The following is a 12,657-nucleotide window of genomic DNA, read 5'->3' on the forward strand; positions in this document are numbered from 1 at the left end:
AGCTGTCAATCTCTACCACTGCGTCTCACCGATAATCCTATCAATTCTCGGCGTCGCTGAATTCTTTATCCTGTCAATCATCTTCCTCATATTCTCAACGGTTATATCTCCCAGCACTTTCAGATTTACATTCATCTAACTTTCGATAATCAATTTAGCAAGAGCTGTTTTATGCAAGACATATTTTAATATTTGCGCATGTATTGTTGCGCATATTGTACATTTAGTAATTTCGAAATGGTGGTATTTATCGTAATAATAATAATAATAATAATAATAATAATAATAATAATAATAATGACAAAACTAGATGCCGAAGTAGCTCCAGGACTCATGCAGAAAAGAATGTTATTAGAAACAGCGTACATTCATGTCTCGCTGAAATTTTAATTCACAAAACCAGATTCAATGATTTTCCTTTGCAGAGTATTATTAGAATTTACTATCTTTTTTGCTCCTGCCCAGTTTACTGTAGTGAGAAAAGTGATGGACTCCTAAGGAGGCAGGATGCAACCCGGAACTCCATACTATAAATGCCACCCAGTCGAATAGGGTGACTGAGATTGGAAAAAAAAAAAAAAAAAAAAAAAAAAAATATATATATATATATATATATATATATATATATATATATATATATATATATATATATATTATATATTATTATTATTATTATTATTATTATTATTATTATAATAAGACATTCAGCTAAATTTTATATATTTCCCTTTTCCAAATGACTTATTTTACTGCTCTGAGGCGGAACTGCGTCAAGTAAATAGAAATTGTTGCTCGCGATCAAAAGGACAGCTTTCGGACCAATCGAATTTAGGAGGAAATTAGTCGATGATGAAATGGCTGTCGCTTCGCTGACATGCCACAAATACATACATATGCATGTGCATGCAATATGATATGCAATATGATATTGCGCATGCATACGCGCCTCGCCTGATCTACCCGTTCACTTGAACTGGGTCCATATCCTAGACTTTGGGGTCGTATCATAAAAGAAGGGGAAAAATGCCCAATTTCTGAATGCTGGAAAAAGTTGATATTTATGCAGATTTTATCATATCACAGTAGGTATAATCAGGCGCAGGAGTGACTGCGTAAGAGGAACAAAAAGCAAACAGATTGATCAATGATCAAACACATATATTAGCATATCAGTTGAGAGATGCGTAAAAACACGAAGTAAAGTAGTAAGGTGTCAGAAATCAGCGTTTCCAGCCCTCTATCATTTTTAACGGATTAACATCAATAACACTTGTTGGAGGTATAACTGCATCAAGACTTGCATAGCATGCATACTAATATATATCCGGAAAAATAATCATGCTTTCAAAACTAAAAATGGTGATGGTCCCCGATAAGCACCCTGCGGAATACCAGGGAAGATGAGTTTCTGCTGATAGTTACCGAACAAAGTTGAAGGATATTAGTTACAGCGCGACCTTCTATTTAAAAAATAGCACTAGCATACACCTGCACTAATTTGGACCCACATCCAAAATCAAGGTTTTCTTGAATGTAACTGGTTAGATCTGAACGGGTATCAAGAGAAATTAATCTCCTGGCTATCGCGGGAAGAGTTTGTAAATTTAAGGGCGTCAAGATCAGCTTTTCTTGTATCTTATAATGCACTGGACCGATGTCAGTTGGCTTGCTATGAGTTAAATCAGCCTTATACTTGCGTTGGAACAAGAACGCCATGACATAATTTCTAAGCATAAATTTCAGCTTTAGGGTATCTATGACGAATGTTACCCAGGAACATTAAGCTCTTCTAGTCCTACTTCATAATTTGCAAAACTAGGCTGGAATATGCTCGTGTTAGAAGCAGATCCGGCACGGTCACCAGAAATGAGTAGCTTCCTTGGTGCCTGGAGACAAAACTTTGAATTTTATAATAAAGCCGCTCTCCACATCCTTCTTTTAAACCAGTATCGTAACAAAGCCATGAGTCCAACCGATTATAAACGAAAAGTGAAATGACGTATAGTGGGGTCCTTGGCATAACTTTTCGTAGGTTAATAATGAAATGAATTCACTGAATTCACTGGTGTGTTGTGTGATACTTTTGGCACTGTTAGTAACACGCTCAGTGGAAAGAAACTTCTGGGAAAAAAGAAAATATGAGTTCCAAAGTTTACAGATCATTAGGATGAGAAAGTGCTCAAAGCTACTTATTCTCACCATTGCAATATACAATAAACATAAGTGGGGCAACAGAGGATGAGATAGGAACGTCAGTATTGGAAGAAGACTCGAAAGTTATGTCCTGTGAACCAATTGAAAACAAATGAAAGAATGGCAACTCTGCGGGACAACTGTATGATTTTTGGTTACATGTAAAAACAAGTAAAAAATGCGCCGAAGTTTCTTCGGTGCAATCGAGTTTTCTGTACAGTGTACAATGCTGTATGAGCCGTGGCCCATCGAACTTCAAGCAAGGCCCGGTGGTGGCATATCCTATATCGTTGCCAGAAGCATGATCATGGCTAACTTTAACCTTAAGTAAAATCAAAACTACTGAGGCTAGAGGGCTGCAATTTGGTATGTTTGGTGATTGGAGGGTGGATGATCAACATACCAATTTGCAACCCTCTAGCCTCAGTAGTTTTTAAGATCTGAGGGCAGACAGAAAAAAGTGCGGACGGACAGACAAAGCCGGCACAATAGTTTTCTTTTCAGAAAACTAACTAGGTAGTACTTAATAAACCAGCGCTAGTTTCATGTCAAGTGTGCTACGGAAAATGCTTCATGAAAGGATGGCAAAGTTCACCGCAGTGATTGAGAAAGTTTTTCAGAAGAGAAACAACTGAAGCCTCAATCCTACTACATATTTTTAAGATCCTGCTATTAATATTCGAGTCCAAAACAATATTATACAAAAGAAGATTATTACGATTTTAATGCTTGCAAGAGACAGATCTGAGGCCTTGCATTAAAGAAAGAGTATTACATCGACCGAGTTCTTAAGAAATTTATTGTTTGTCGCACTGTGACTGTCGCCTAAAAAAATAATACGCCTTCTGTCCATTATGGAAAAGAGCTTATTCAGGTTCAAACAGCAAATGCACATCCATTCTGGGTCATTTTATTAAAACTCTTCAGTAAAATGAAATTTACAGGTTCATTACCTTCATATGCAGAATTTCAGTTTAATAACAGATCATTATGAGTGTGTGTGTTTGTGTGTGTGTGTGTGTGTGTGTGTGTGTGTGTGTGTGTGTGAGAGAGAGAGAGAGAGAGAGAGAGAGAGAGAGAGAGAGAGAGAGAAAGATTGCTGTCTGTGTGTGTGTGTGTGTGTGTGTGTGTGTGTGAGAGAGAGAGAGAGAGAGAGAGAGAGAGAGAGAGAGAGAGAGAGAGAGAGAGGTCGCTGTCTGAGAGAGAGAGAGAGAGAGAGAGAGAGAGAGAGAGAGAGAGAGAGAGAGAGAGAGAGAGAGAGCTGTCTGAGAGAGAGAGAGAGAGAGAGAGAGAGAGAGAGAGAGAGAGAGAGAGAGAGAGAGAGTTACGATTTACTTACCATCCTCAAAATACGTCAAAATGGAATTCTTGATGACGCTCGGCGCATCCTTGTCCAGAGAGACCTTGAAAGGCGGTCCGTGCCCCAACGCCCAATCGTCAGCGTCGTCCAGCCGCAAGCTAGCGATGTGCCTCGGCCCTGAGTTCTCTGGCAAGTGGATGCCCTCTGGACTGGCCACGTGAGGGGCGTTGTCGTTGACATCCACGACGGTGATCAAGAGAGACGCCGTCGCCGTCAGGGCGGGATGCCCCCCGTCAACGGCCAAGACCCGAACGGTGTGTAGAGAACGCGTTTCGCGGTCTAAGGGCCTTCGGAGCCTGACGATGCCCAGGGAGTCCACGACAAACTGCCGGTCCGGGTCACTGGCGCCCTCGATGGTGTAGTGGACGTCACCGGCGTCTCCCTGTTTATGGGCGACATCGTGCGTGAGAAAAGTCTGTAGATGGAATTTTTCGTTTAAAAATCATCAACAATATCATTGTCATGCAACATATTATCCCTGATTGTCACTGCAGTATACGTAAACTCTGCCCGGCTGGATGTTGTTGCTTCAGGTCCATTAGAGCGATTTGTTCCAAAGGGAAAAAAAATTACCTTAGCAATGAGCTGTTAACACCTTGGAAGAGGGAATGCCCACCCCAACGGCAGATAATTCACCACATGAAAAACTCAAAGGAATGAATAGGGTTTCAGTCTTCGGGTCAAAAGCAGAATAGAGGAGAATAAAAACGTGATAACAAAGGTCTAGAAAACTGCAGAGAAAAAGATTATCAACTTAATTCCTGGAGAGTTCAGAAGTTTGTATAGAACAGAAATGGAAGGTACAGTTTGTGTCAGAGAGATCGATGTCCTGGTAATGAGATTCCTATTTGGGGGACAATAAGGCTGCGATGCTTAGGGAAGTCTTCTGCACTGGAAATTCATACTTTCCTCGGCAGTTAGATGACAAATGTTGCTGGTTGAAGGATTCGGTAATGTATTGGCAAAATCGGGGGTCTTAAATGGTCGAAAAAGTCACTGCTTTATGGGAAAAAAATGTGGCACAATATGTAGGTAGCTAATGAGCTATTTGGATCTTTGTATACAGTTGCACAAATACTAAATAGTCTACTCTTTGAGTTTTACCTCTTTATACTTTAGCAATGAATCCTGAAATACATTTCGTTGTACAAGAAAAAGTGTGTATGCATGTATATATATATATATATATATATATATATATATATATATATATATATATATATATATATATATATATATATATATATATATATATATATATATATATATACAAATATACACGGACATACACATATATTATATAAATATACACAGACATATATATATATATATACACCAAATCACCATGACATTTTTACATTTACAAACGTTTAAATTACAAATGTCCTTTAATATCTAATTAGCTCTACTTCGGAAATAATACCGAAGGGGAAATATAGTTAACAAATGGTTCGTCAACAGGCAGATTCGATCCACCAACAGTAACAACCTCAGACTTCAGTGATGAGTTCACTTACCATTCAGCAGTCAACAGAAGTGCTGATACCGACTCTGCAGTACTTATACATATCGAATGCGGGTGTGTGCACATGTATGTATGTATGTATGTATGTATATATACTGTATATATATATATATATGTATATATGTTTATAGTCACTCTGAAACGTGATTTATATAACTCACATTACAACTAAGAAAATTAGAGACTGGTTGTAAGCCTGACCGGTTTCGTCTTTATTTCTTTGTCAGTGGCTTAGAAATAAAGCTGAGACTGGTCAGAATTTATGCCCAGTATTTAATTTTCCTAACTGTACAGACACACACACACACACACATATATATATATATATATATATACATATATATATTTATGTATGTATGCATGTATGGTATAGATACATATAAGCAAAATCAACACACAATTACATGTGGAACAGGAATATATTTCTGACTCACATCGGGATTGAACCCAGGTCTTTCAATTGAAAGGCAAGGTCTATAACAGCTAGACCACCTTGCCTTTCAATTGAAAGACCTGGGTTTGATCCCAATGTGAGTAAAAAATTTATTGACATGGACATTTTCTTATACATACATACATACATATACACTAAACTTGACCGATCTGCAGAAAATTTTGCGCATGACCCTCATTGAACCAAGGAAGGTTTTCGCTTAGGTTTCAAACCTGTACCCCCAACCTCCGGGGTATCTTATTTACTGCGGGTCCTGGCAAAGACCCAGCCTAGGAATAACATTTTGGACTGGTGTGAAACGTGGTTTTGGGAATGTGGGTTCATACACTTTTGTATCGACCATGCAAACTAGCGAGAATGGGGCTCTGCAGTGGCGGTGGGCTGACTTGTGACTCGCTCAGTGTCAGGCCAAGTAACACAACTGGAATTGCTTCCATGCTTAGAAATGTTTTCCTGCATCTCCTCTGAATTCTTTTGTCGTGTAAAGTGTGTCTACTATCACTGAAAATGTTTTTCTTTCCTGTGATTAATAATTCTGTCTAGGATTCATTGCTTTAAATAAACATGTTAATCAAAAACACACCATGTGTTACTTCCTTTCTAAGGTTGACTGTCATTCAGAGTTTTCCCGAGCAGTGCTGGGTTGGTCAGCTAGTACATAAATATTATATATCTATAGACAGTGATGGACAGACTGACATCATATACATGTGGATTACAAATTTTCTGAGTATGCAACTCATGAATTACCTGATCAAGGTCAGTTGCTGTGAAAGTCGCCAGTGAAGTTCCCACGAGTACATCTTCAGATAAGGTTAGGTTGATGGTCTGCGTGAAGAACGACGGGCTGTTATCATTGTCATCAATGACTTCCACAACGACCGAAGTCACTGACTGGTGATGACTGTCGTTGAGGCCTCTCTCTCCCTGTCAGTCATAGAGAGTTGAGATAAATCTACTATGGATGATATTAATTGACTGAGATGCAAAATAAAAGATTAATGCTATTTGGGCATATTTTCCTCTGATGCAATTTTTAGTGAAGTTAGTGGCATTGTTTGCAGATACTATCTTCTTATCAAGGCTTTAAATCAGTCTATACTTCTTCTCTTCCAGCATGGTTCGAGCTCTCGGGTAGCACGCTGTTGGCCCAGCGCTCGACTCTCTGACTGGCCAGCGAAGAATTAGAGGAATTTATTTCTGGTGATAGAAATTCATTTCTCGACATAATGTGGTTCGGATTCCACAATAAGCTGTAGGTCCCGTTGCTAGGTAACCAGTTGTTCTTAGCCACGTAAAATAAATCTAATCCTTCGGGCCAGCCCTAGGAGAGCTGTTAATCAGCTCAGTGGTCTGGTTAAGCTAAGATGTACTTACTTACTCCAGCATGGTTCTCAGGAGTAAAGAAAAATTATTAATGTTTCTCTCCATTTACTTATTCTTTTTCTAGACTATGGACCATTTTTTTCATTTCTCTCGGCGGCGTCATCAGGAGTGGATTATAAATCAACACACAAGGTTTTTATTACTGCGTGCGGAAATGTATTAACAAAAAACCTTGCATGTCAATTTGCAATTTAGTCCTGAAGACTTTGCCAATAAGTGAGGAAACGGTCCGTCGACTAGAATAAGTAAATGGAAGGAAACGTGAATTAATTTTCCTTATTCCTTATAGCTTGCCTGAAGAGAAAAAGAAATATAGACTGATTCCAAGTCTTGATAAGAAGGTAATATCAGCGAACAATGCCACTGACTTTAGAAGGAATTTAATAAGAGATTAAGTATTCTGAATTCATTAACTTATAAGCACTTATCGTAAAGATGTCAGTTCACAGGCGACAGTCTTCAAAGTTCCAGCCGAATTCGAACTTACTTTATCGGATACTTGAACTTTAAACCTGAAGCCTTCCCTCTGTCGCAGATCCTCATAGTCCAACTTTTTCAGGAGCTGCAAAGCGCCGCTCCCATTCCCAACCGACACAACCTGGAACCTTTCCCAACCGTATCCACTTCCAGGAAGGACCTTAAAGAGAAATTGGTTGGTGATGTCCGGGTCTTCGACAGTTAGAAGTGCCAAAGTGGTGTTTAGGGGGACGGCCTCATGCACGGTCAGGAGCCATTTCGGACGGGAGAATCTGGGAGCGACGTCGTTCTCGTCTCCCACCGTCACGACCACGGTGCCGGTTCCTGCTCATCCGCCGAAGAACAAGATGAGGAAGAAGAAGAAGAAGATAGGAAAAAATGAACCGGTGATAAGACAGGAGATTTGCTACTTCAGCTGTCGGTCGCCCTGTCCTTTTCTGTCTTAATTCCAAGGTTTTGAGAGAGAGAGAGAGAGAGAGAGAGAGATATTTTCTTACGGGCTGCTCTATGAGCAAGAGCCCGTGCTGGAATAAAACTAGCTCAATCAATAGTAACAGAGGTTACGCAAATGATACACGCGTTCATAAAGATGCTTTTTTTTCAACAACTCTTTATACTACATTGCTGAACGCAGAGAGAGAGAGAGAGAGAGAGAGAGAGAGAGAGAGAGAGAGAGAGAGAGAGAGAGAGAAATTAAAATTTGATGAAGAAATGTGCACAGAAAAAAACAGGCTGAATAGTTGAGGTCAACTTTCTTTAAAATATATTTGTATGATTGGAGTTAGGTGTGCCCAAGGTCTCAAAATCAAATAATATGAGTGTATTTCTCTAATACAATAGACAAGAAATTTATATGAATTAGCAAGTAGTGGCTGCTTTTGGACCTGAGATTTCTTAAATTCAAAAAAATGATTTCGATAACAAAAAAAAAAAAAAAAAAAAAAAAAAAAAAAAGGATGACAGTCTTAACTTGACAATGTCAGCAAAAATTTCAGCAATAAAGATAGAGAAAATATTAATAGTGATAACAATGATGCCCTTTACACTCGCTATCTGTAGATTTGGAAGCTTACCAATCTCTCTCTCTCTCTCTCTCTCTCTGCCTCTCTATTTCTCTCTCCCTCACTCACTTTCACTCAACTTTGTGTTTATTTTTCCCCTGGAACTTTCGTAATCAAGGCAACTGTAGCACTCTCACTCACCCTCCCACAACAAGGACTCGTTCTCTTTTCAGCTTTCTGTGAAAGAAAACTCTTGAGGTGGCCATTTGTATGTTCGTCCGCACTTTTTCTGTCCGTCCGCAGATCTAAAAAACTGCTGAGGCCAAAGGGCTGCAAATTGGCATGTTGATCATCCACCCTCCAATCATCAAACATATCAAATTGCAGCCCTCTAGCCTCAGTAGTTTTTATTTTATTTAAGGTTAAATTTAGCCACGGATCGTGCGTCTAGCACCGCTATAGGTGCCAACAAAACAGGCCATCACCGGGCCGCAGCTGAAAGTTTCATGGGTCGCGGCTGAAAGTCGTACGGGCCGCGGCTGAAAGTTTCATGGGCCGCGGCTGAGAGTTTCATACAGCATTATGCGCTGTACAGAAAACTCGACTGCGCCGAAGAAACTTCGGTGCATTTTTTACTGGCTTCATTCATTAGTTTCTCGTGCAATTTAAGGTTAAATTTAGCCATGGATCATGCGTCTAGCACCGCTGTAGGTGCCAACAAAACAGGCCATCACCGGGCCGCGGCTGAAAGTTGTGTGGGCCGCGGCTGAAGGTTCATGGGCCGCAGCTGAAAGTTTCATGGGCCGAGGCTGAGAGTTTCATACAGCATTATACGCTGTACAGAAAACTCGACTGCGCCGAAGAAACTTCGGTGCATTTCTTACTTGTTTTATTCATTAGTTCCTCGTGTATTGTCCACCCCTCGCTTATTCCTCTTCAATATACTTATTCTCCTCTAAGAACTAATTCGTCTTCTCCACTGTTCTTATTCCCAGTCTAGCAATCATCCACTTCATCTCCTCTGTGGCCAGACTTTGGAATTATATGGGTGTTTCTTTTTTTTCTCTCTCTCTCTCTTCTTTAACTTTCTAAAATCTTCCGCCTTTCAAGAGACGGGGTGAGGACGGAGCGGGTGGTGGAATTGGTGGCGGGGAAAGGGGGCGATCGGGGAGGGGATAGGGAGGGGTAGTATTGCCTCATTCGGAGTCAAGATCCACATTTTTTCTCTCCCTTCATTTTTTGTTTCTACCCAATTTTTTCTTTCTATTTTTTGTCTAGAGCTTTTCTCTGCATCTTTCTTTAATGACCTCACTGGATCGTTCCACGTGGAAGTTACACTTAGCTTTAGAATGTCTAGTCTCGTCATAAACTTCTCTGCGAATTAAGACATATCATCTCTCGTCAGCAATACTCTTAAGAAGTAAATATACTTCTACGTACTCGTTTAATTACTTAACTGAATTCAACTCATCAGAAAACAAGTGAAAAATGCACCGAAGTTTCTTCGGCGCAGTCGAGTTTTCTGTAAAGCCACTACAGCGTATAATCAAGGCCATCGACAATAGGTCTCTCTTTCGGTGGTCTCGGTATAATGTTGTATGAGCCGCGGCCCATGAAACTTTAGCCACGGCCCGGTGCTGGCCTATCCTATACAGTTGCCAGAAGCACGATTATGGCTAACTTTAACCTTGAATAAAATAAAAACTGCTGAGGCTAGAGGGCTGCAATTTGGTATGTTTGATGATTGGAGGGTGGATGATCAACATACCAATTTGCAGCCCTCTAGCCTCAGTAGTTTTTAAGATCTGCGGGCGGACAGAAAAAGCACAATAGTTTTCTTTTCGGACGAAGAAAAAGTGCGGACGCACAGACATGAAATTCGTCTCGCCAGATGAGGCAGGATGAAGAACTGATAAATAAGTTTTCTTTTCGGAAAACTAAACTCGAAGCAAATCAGAAAGACAGAAATAAGTCTGTTGAAGAAAGAACAGTTAAAACATACTAAAGAAACACTTGCGAAAAGAAAATGACTGAGTATTACCTGTTAAAAGAAAGTAAAAGTGAAATCGTCAGATGAGATACGAACAGGATGTTAAAAGAAAAAATCTGATAAATAATTGCTGTTTTACTAGCTGCTAAAAGAAAATAGGCACTGAGTCCCCACTGTTCTGTGAACCACCACCTGGGATGGCGTAAAAGGGAGTTAACAAAAGAAAGTCCGTTCGATCTAAAAGACAACATCAGAAAGGAACTGTTAAAGAAAGTCGTTGAAATTATGACTATTAAAAGAGAAAGCTGTTAAAAGAAAAGTCTGTTGAAAGAGCAGTTAAAAGAAGGTATGTTAACAGTTAAAACTGCCTATGTGCTGAGGGCACTAAAAGAAAGGTTATGAGCTGGTTGAAAGTTTAAAGACGAGAAAAAATCAGCTGCGTTAGCAAGAAAATAGGCACTGATTTTTCCAACAGCATCTCGAAGATGAAGTGAAACTTACACACCACTATCGGGATCGATAATAAATATGGGTTGTCCTGAGTGCTCGTCTATGACGTTCTTCTCCACAGAGTAACTCAGGACGGCGTTCGTGCCCTCCTGCGGGTCGTCGTAGTCCATGGCCGAGACACGAATTACCTCAGTCCCTGAGTTGAATGAAATAAGCAGGACTGTGATTACTCATGATCATAGTTTATGTCTGGAAAAAAAATGTAACAAATGATTTTTATATCATCGAAATGTAATGAGCAGTGCTGTGAATACTGAAGATGGTAGTTTATGTCTGGAAAAAATAAAATAACGAATGTCATAACACCCAAACTGTAAAAAGTATAGGAACATTCTGAATAAGCAGTCCTGTGAATACCAATGATGACAGTTTATGTTAGAAAAAATGAAAGAATTTCATAACATCGAAAGTGTAAAAAATATAGGAACAACACTCAGAATAAGCGGTACTGTGAATACCAATGATGACAGTTTATGTAGGAAAAAAAACAAAAAAAAAAACAACGAATTTCATAACATCAAAAATGTAAAAAATATAGGAACATACAAAAGAACTGATCTCGAATCAAAAGCTTAGCATTTAGTGCTAACGGAAGGTCAGAGCGAATAGAGAATGGAACAGAATAGGAGAGAATAGAATAGAATAATAATTATTCACTTACCGGCCTCTGAATTCTCCATCACGGTAGCGTTGATGACACCGCTCGGGAAAAAAGGGCCATTGTCGTTGATGTCTTTCACATTCACGTGCACAGCAGCCTGGGCTGTGTGCAGGCCGTCAGTCGCTGTTACTCTGACGTGCCATTTTGGTCTGCCGGCTGGGGCGTCGCGGTCCAGCGCCTAAATAAATAAATAAATGAAATACACACACACACACACACACACACACACATATATATATATATATATATATATATATATATATATATATATATATATATATATATATAAATATTGTTTACTTTGTGTTTTCTGTTAATCTTGCAGTGCAAATTAAACAATTTTGAGAGCAAAACTCCTTTGTGTTGTCTATAGACACACTTCACGCTTTTTGGATACGCTCGTCACTACAAAGCCTTGGATCCAAGTGCAAGATATATGAAACAGTTATGATGTCCGGTAGCGGGAAACGAACCCACATCCCACAATCACATTGAGGCCACGTTGCCGACCTGACCACGTTTTACATATATATACTGTACTATATATATATATATATATATATATATATATATATATATATATATATATATATATATATATATATATATATATATATATATATATATATATATATATATATATATATATATATATATATATATATATATTAAAGAAGTAATGTCAGAAAGGCAAGTATAGTACTTTAGCAAGTGCACCTTTGAAGTGCATCTATAGAGAACAGGAAGAAGTTTTTCATACTTGACCGTGTTGGTCATAAGTTTGTTCAATTTACGCCACAACGTTAACAGAAAACACTAAGTCAACAATCACCAAACTGTTGGAAATAATCGAGTTTCCCTGGGTAGTAACCTTAAAAGAATAATCGGCTTCGCTGACTTACAATAAAAAATCTTTTCAGTTTCCTCACTTTTTAAGTCTTTCCTATTAACGTTCATGAAATATAAATATGATCATTATTTTTCATATTCAAATTTCAATTATTTTTCCTTGATGCAGTAAGGGTTTATATAGAAAAAGATATACAAGGAATCAAATGAAGAACCTCGAGGAATAGAGGATTTCTCTCGGTTGGAGGCAC

General features: G+C 38.9%; 1 protein-coding gene across 1 annotated transcript in view; it reads right to left on the reverse strand.

Annotated features, from left to right (window-relative positions):
- LOC136850505 (putative neural-cadherin 2) overlaps window positions 1-12,657 on the reverse strand; it is a 168,717-nt gene that overhangs the window by 51,078 nt on the left and 104,982 nt on the right. The window contains 5 exon segments of the mRNA XM_067124074.1: window positions 3,533-3,935; window positions 6,283-6,459; window positions 7,406-7,801; window positions 10,884-11,032; window positions 11,558-11,735. Of these exon segments, the coding sequence (XP_066980175.1) occupies window positions 3,533-3,935; window positions 6,283-6,459; window positions 7,406-7,801; window positions 10,884-11,032; window positions 11,558-11,735 (1,303 nt within the window).

Source organism: Macrobrachium rosenbergii, chromosome 22 (genome assembly GCF_040412425.1).
Source record: "Macrobrachium rosenbergii isolate ZJJX-2024 chromosome 22, ASM4041242v1, whole genome shotgun sequence".
Lineage (NCBI taxonomy): Eukaryota > Metazoa > Arthropoda > Malacostraca > Decapoda > Palaemonidae > Macrobrachium > Macrobrachium rosenbergii.